This window comes from Ammospiza nelsoni, chromosome 12 (genome assembly GCF_027579445.1).
Source record: "Ammospiza nelsoni isolate bAmmNel1 chromosome 12, bAmmNel1.pri, whole genome shotgun sequence".
NCBI lineage: Eukaryota > Metazoa > Chordata > Aves > Passeriformes > Passerellidae > Ammospiza > Ammospiza nelsoni.
The window spans coordinates 9868624-9875756 of NC_080644.1; the positions used below are offsets into that span (position 1 = coordinate 9868624).

General features: G+C 53.1%; 1 protein-coding gene across 1 annotated transcript; it reads left to right on the forward strand.

The window, feature by feature from the left end:
- The first annotated feature begins 2815 nt into the window (after positions 1 to 2815).
- On the forward strand, positions 2816 to 6466 carry MAFB (MAF bZIP transcription factor B). Its single transcript, XM_059480683.1, has one exon. The coding sequence runs from the start codon at positions 3434 to 3436 to the stop codon at positions 4367 to 4369; it is 936 nt and encodes a 311-aa protein (XP_059336666.1). The 5' UTR covers positions 2816 to 3433; the 3' UTR covers positions 4370 to 6466.
- The last annotated feature ends 667 nt before the right edge of the window (positions 6467 to 7133 follow it).

The following is a 7133-nucleotide window of genomic DNA, read 5'->3' on the forward strand; positions in this document are numbered from 1 at the left end:
AATCCTTCTCCAGCAAGGCTATTTCTTCCCCAATCCCTGTTAAAAAAATAAAAATTATATATACATATAATTTTAAATACACATAGGAGCAACGCCCCTAACATATAAATCCTATCGAGAATAACCTTTGGTGGCTGAAATTAAAATTACAATGAACTACTGGGGATTCGGGGCGCGAAGCAGTTCTGACTTTAGTCAGCCGCTTAACGCCGCAAGTTTTGTGGGATGTATTTTTGAAAGGGGAGCGAGGCATGGGAGAGCAAAGAAACGAACCCAGAAAGTGCCCCGAAATTTTGTGACTGTGAGGACGGACGCTGAAAACCGATCTGTAATTCACAGCTTAAAAGATTAAGGAAAGGGACAGAGTGTGTATGGACAGGGAGATAAATGCTTCCCTCCGCCTTTCAGTAGCTCCACCTTGTGAATATACCTCAGTAATTATGAGAGGAAAAAGTATTATCCATCTAATGGCACATTTTGCAGGGCTGCACCCAGGCTTCCCAAGCTTTCGCCAGTGTCCCCTTTCTCTCAGCGGCAACGATAACGTTTAACGTGCAGGTAAAAATAAAGCTCTCCCCAAGCAGCTTCCAGGAGCTCAGAAATCACAAATACAGCGGAGGGACCCACTCGGGGGACTCTGGGCAGCCCCAAATCCCTGGGGAGGCGCAGCCGCCGGACGGGGAGCGCCGATCTCCCTGCCCGGTCCGTCCTGCCCCGCTGGCCGCTCCCCCAGCCCGGACCCCTCCGCAGAGGGGCTCCCCGCCTCGCTGCGCCTCGGGGCCGCTCGTTAACAGCGGAAAGACGGCGATTTCCCAAATGGATGGGGAAGCAGCAGCGCGGTGGCCGCGCGGAGCTCAGCGCTGCCCGCACCGCCGGCGCTGCGCTGCCCGCGGGGGATGCGCGGCAAGGGGAGCGCCCCGGCTCCGTGGGGACGTTCCACTCGTGTCCTCCCGCACACGCGTTCCAAGCAGCGCGACCTGCGGGGAGAGGTCGGAGAGCTGCCGGGAGCGCAGCCCCGCTTCGGTGGGATCGGGATGCGGAGGGAGCGCTCAGCGCTCAGCGCGGGCAGCGCCGGAGCCGCCGCTCTCGGGACTGCCGAGCCAGAGTTCTGTCCCCTCCAAATGCCGCGGGGAAACACGCACACAAGGCACTGCCACACGAAAGCAAACCCCGGCGCGCCTGAACTGCTAAAAAGGATTTGAATGAAACCTCCCTGCCTGTTTTCCTCCTCTTTACTCCAACCGGCTGCCAGAGGGACCCCCTGGAATGTTTTTTGGGTAGAGGGAGGACTTTGAGCGACTTTTTTCTCCCCAGTTCCCTGCGCGGCTGCGGCCGGCTCCGCGGAGATGCGGAGGAGCGGGACCGGCGGGTCCGGGCCGCGGAGCTGGAGGGGGACCCACAGGGACCGACCCACACCGGGAGATCTCCCTGGGGACTCCTCAGTGCTGTCCCGGCTCCAGAAAGGCAGTTCCCTCCTCATAATTTTCAGGAAAGCAGACATATCCTGAACTTTTTTGCCATTTTGGCTAAATAAATAGAGCGATGGGAGGGTGGTGCAGGGGGTGCTGAGGGGCAGAGGTGGAGGCGCAGCCCCGGAGCGGCGCGGCCGGGCCGGGACCGAGGCGGTGCCGCTCCCGCATCGCTCCGGTCCCGCTCGCCCGTCCCCTTTTTCCGGCTGTTTTCTCCCGCTGAAATGCGCTGTTATTCTGAAAACGGACACTTGGAGTCGCACTTTCTGTCTGTTTGAGCATGAGAGCCATGTAAAAAGAAGCCCTAATCTCCCTTAATCGTTACAAAATGTTAAAAAAAAAAAAAAAAATCCTGTTACCGGACCAAAAACAAACAAAAAAAAAAAAAAAAAAAAAAAAAAAAATAAAGAAACCGAAAAACCCTCACAAACCGAATACTCCTTTGCATGCAGTCTCTCTCTCAGGGAACAGCAGAGGAAAGCAAACACGGTCCCCTCAGAACCGAAATGTAATTATATTTTCTCCCTTCTCTCCCTAATATTTGCAATTGTCTGTGTCAATGCCTTCGTTTTACTTTAGGGAGAGATTTCCTTCCTGTAACCGGGAGGGTTTTCCCGGTTGTACACGGAGCGCTGACAGCCCTGTGGAGCCGGTGCTTCCCTCGCTGCCGGCTCCCCGCTCATCCCCCTCGGCGCCTCCCGCAGCCCCGGGCCCGCTCCCGGCCGGACCCGCTGCGCGATCGCGGCCGCTTTTCCCTCGCTGCCTTCGCACCGGGGCCGCTTACATAAAGTTGGAAGAGTGGAAGCGTGTGCGTGGCACGGGGGGGAAGCTCCCTGCCTTGAGATCCACTACGGGATGGCAGCGGGCAAAAAGGGGCACTTTGTTATATTTAGAACAAAGGGACGGGCACGGCGTCCCCGAGTCCCCCTCCTTTGTGGGCTGCAGAGGCCGAAAAGGATGGGAGGAAGGGAGCAGAGTGAAATAAATAAATAAATAAATGAACAGCTAAATAAATAAATAACTGGGAAGGCGCGGGCGCTGGAGGGGGAGCCGGGGAGAGCCCGGAGGTGCGGGCTGGGAGCGGCGGGCGCTCAGCTGGCGCTGCGGAGCTGTCACGGCTCGGCCCGGCCCCGCCCGGCCCCGCCGCCGCGCTGCCATTGGCGCGGCCGCCGCCGGCCCCGGCCCCCGCCGCGCTCTCGGCGGGCACGGCCGTATAAGAAGCCAAGGGGGGCTGCACTGTGATCACAGCTGCACAACGAGCGCTGGTGGCGGCAGCTACAGCAGAGACCTGGGCTGTGCTCATCTCCCCCTTCTCCTCTTTTTTTTTTTTTTTTTTTTTTTTTTTCCTCCTCCTTCCCCTCCTTCCTCCCCTTTTTCCCTCCCCTTCGCCTGCGCTGCCAGAGCCACCGAAACTCCCGTGCAGAGCCCCGCCGTCGCCGGTAGCCCGTGCGCTGCCCCGGCGCTCGCTCGGGCTGGAAAGTTGCGGCAGGCTCCGGGCTCGGCTGCCGCGGGGAGGGGGCTCCGGACTTACAAAACCCGGCCGGGGGCACGGGCTGGGCGTTCGCACCGACCTTCTTCTTCCTGCACAGAGCCGAAGGCAGCATCTTTGTTTTGTTTTGCTTTTTGCCCTTCCTGCTACCGCTCCTTTCTCCTTGCGGTCGGGCGCCTCGGAGCCGGGAGCTGCCGCAGCCGCGGTGCGGGGCGATCGCTGACACCGCCAGCCAGGAGCCAGCCAGGCGGCCCCGGGGCACGGCTCGTCCTTGGCTTTGTTGCTCCGGACTGAAGAAGCCCCAGAAGCCCCGGGAGAAGGAGGCGGCGGAGGAGGGGGAGCAGAGCAAAGGAAGCGAGAGCTGAAAGGCAAAGTTGGTTTGGAATAGGAGAGCGCGGCCAGCCCCTCTGCCAGACTGCGCGCTGGGGTGAAGCCTCCAGCCCCCTCCGCCGGGAGAGGTGCCCGCAAGACAGCGATGGCCGGAGAGCTCAGCATCGGAGCCGAGCTGCCCACTAGCCCGCTGGCCATGGAGTACGTGAACGACTTCGACTTGATGAAGTTCGACGTGAAGAAGGAGCCCCTGGGCAGGAGCGACCGCTCGGGCAGGCACTGCACCCGCCTGCAGCCGGCCGGCTCCGTGTCCTCCACCCCCATCAGCACCCCCTGCAGCTCCGTGCCCTCCTCGCCCAGCTTCAGCCCCACCGAGCAGAAGACCCACTTGGAGGACCTGTACTGGATGGCCAACAGCTACCAGCAGATGAACCCCGAGGCGCTGAACCTCACCCCAGAGGACGCTGTCGAAGCCCTCATTGGGTCCCACCAGGTGTCCCAGCAGCTGCAGGGCTTCGAGGGCTTCCGGGCCCACCACCACCACCATCATCACCATCACCAACACCACCACCAGTATCCCGCAGTCACTCACGAAGACCTGGCCGGCAGCGGGCACCCTCACCATCACCACCATCATCACCACCAGGCCTCTCCCACTCCCTCCACCTCCTCCAGCTCCTCCCAGCAGCTCCAGAACTCGCACCAGCAGCATCCCCCCTCCAGCAGCGTGGAGGACCGGTTCTCAGATGACCAGCTGGTCTCCATGTCCGTGAGGGAGCTCAACAGGCACCTCCGAGGCTTCACCAAAGACGAGGTGATCCGCCTCAAGCAGAAGAGGAGGACCTTGAAGAACAGGGGCTATGCCCAGTCCTGCAGGTACAAACGTGTCCAGCAGAAACACCACCTGGAGAACGAAAAGACGCAGCTCATTCAGCAGGTGGAACAGCTCAAGCAAGAAGTGACCCGGCTCGCCAGAGAGAGAGACGCCTACAAGCTCAAGTGTGAGAAACTTGCCAGCAACGGCTTCAGAGAGGCCGGCTCCACCAGTGACAACCCGTCTTCCCCTGAGTTCTTCATGTGAGTGCTTAACAAAAAATAATTAAAAAACAAACAAAACCCCCCCCACCCCCCAAACCTGACCCCTGTCACCTTCCCCCCCTGCTCCCATCCTCCTCTGACATCTCCATCCATCCGTCTGCTTGACTAGAGAGAAAGGAGGAGAGAAAAATAGAGACTTGATTTTTTTTTTTTTTTTGCAGCATCCAGTCTTCTAGAGTAGCTGTGGGAAAAGTAGGCTGGGGGTGGGGATGGGAGAGGTAAAGTGCAACTTTTTGACTTTCGTGTGCGAGTTAGAGAGAGAGAGAGACAGAGGCAAAGGAGAAAAGGACAAGTGAAGCGTTTTATAGATCACTTGCTTGCAGAGTGAGATGGACTTTAAAAGAATAATAATAAAAAAAGGACAATGAACAAGCCATCTATAACATACTGCCTGCTTGGAAAGAGAGAGGACATATACAGCACCATCTCATGCACAATTTACCTGCTTGGAAAAAGAGAATAAATAAAAAGGACAATATATGCAAACTCTTCATATATTGCCTGCTTTGAGAAAAAAGTTACAGGACTCAGATGGGACATTCAATCTAAGAAAAGAAAGAATGAAAGAAAAAAAAAACTCATCAGTTTTATTGCCTGCTTGATTATATAGAAAAATACGAAAATCTGCATTAAAAATATTAATCCTGCATGCTGGACATGTATGGTAATAATTTCTATTTTGTACCATTTTCTTGTTTAACTATAGCATGTTGATCATCGATCATAGATTTCTGTTGTTGTTTTGTTTCATCAATAAGAAAAGCATCACAATTATCGAACTTTTTACTGCTTGTGCAGTTTTGTTCGTTGGTTTTGCTCTTGTTTTCTTTTATGGTTGTTAGCTTGTAAATATCTGCTACTACAAACCGTACAGGAGAAAAATACACAAAAAACAAAATAACATTTCAGCAGGCTGGTTATACGGTTTGTTTGGTGTTAAAGAGATACTTAAAGAAAAAAAAGTTATGGGCATTTTGCATTAGAAAAAAAAAACCAACTTTGTATATCTGGTGCACTTTTAAGTTGTATTTTTTTTTTTTTTGCTAGTTTTCATTTTGGTTTTTGTTTGTTGGGGCAGAAGCAAAAACGCCTGAATGGCATTGACAAACCTAAACTTACGAGGGAAAAACCCTCCTCGGTCACTTAGAACCTGCTCCATGCCTTAAAGTGGCAGCGAAGCTCTTTCCTCCAGGACAATTCCCAGCCTGAGCGCTTAGGCTTGGCCAGATAATTTCCCTTCTGATTGTACACTCAGGAAGAGAAGGACGGGCCAGATACCAGTTCCATTTCAAAAAGATAAAACAACTGCCCCTAGATTTTCAGTGAATAAAGAGAGGAAACAAGCCCAAATCCTCCTCGTTACGAGTCGAGTTGTGATAGCAGCGAGCCTCCGTATCGCCACTGAAGTTGGGTTTCTCAATGGCAGCAGCTGATGAGTGGGCTGGGAAAGCATTTAGATCTAAAACTTTTTTTTAAGAGACATACCGCAACTTTTAAGTGTATTCTTTTGCAATGATTTGTAATCTGCTTCTCTGCTTCCCTATGCAGCGAGTGAAAGTTTTTAGCCAAAATTTATTTGCAGTTGTATAGTAGTAGTAGTTTGGAGTCTTATGGGTGTTTTTATTACTTTTTTTTTTCCTCCTGCAGGTCAGTAAAAGGATTTACGTTGCACTGACAAAAATACCAAAATGAAAACTTATTTTTTAGTTTCCTTTTAGGATAGCTGGCACTGCTGGCCGGATGCATTTTAAGTTTGTATTAGTTTATAAATTAACAGTAATAACAAGATTGTAATGAACAGCATGGTGCTTGCAGTTTTAAATATTGTGGATATTAGTCATGCATCAGAAAACGATCTTTGGTTTTTACTGATTCAACTGTGTTGAAATCAAAACATTGCAGCAGCGGAAAAAAATTGTTTTTATTTCATGTAAAGTTCTGAAGGGATCAATTTCAAATCCTGCTTATGATATGAAAAATATTAAAAAACCTGGTCTATTGTAGTTTTATTCAGACTGGTTTCTGTTTTTGGTTATTAAAATTGTTTCCTATTTTGCTTATTAAAATCATTGAAATGGTATTTCTTGGAGGGACCTGCTTCTCTGACGTCTCGTGTTCCCAAAAATAAGAAAGAAAGAAAAAGGAAAAGTTGTGGCCCCGGTGGTCACAATTGCGGGGGTTTGTGGGGGGCTGCGGCCCGGGGTGGGGAGCGGGGCTGCTTTGCCCCCTTGGGAACGCTGCTGCTCTCAGGGCGGGAGCGCTCAGCCTTTCCCCTTTCCCCCTGCTCTGCTCGGGTCTGAGCTCGCCCTTGGCAGGGGGAGCATCACCCCAAACCCTCCGGAGCGAGCGGAGCGCTGGAGCCCCGCACCGGGCCCGGCTGTGCCGCGGGGCCCGCCCGGAGCTGCGCTGCCCCGGCGGGAGCGGGACTGTCCGGCCCGGCCCCCCCGGAGGGGACAGCGGGGAGCCTGACAGCAATCACTTGCTTCCCTATTTTTTCTCTTTATCTTCTTTTTTATTATTATTTTTTTTTCATTAGATAATGAGAGGACTTGGACAAGCCCGTCCTCTCCCCAGCTCCCTTGGGATTTGCCCATTCATTTCCCTTCTCTCCATCTGCGCACTGTATTTATTCCGTTTCGGGGTTGTTTGTTTTTTATTTTTCCTCCCCCCCGAAGGCTCCTTAGATGCATGTGGAGAAGGGGACAGGTCTCTCCCCGCCACCCCCAGCGCTCAGCACCTCGCAGCTC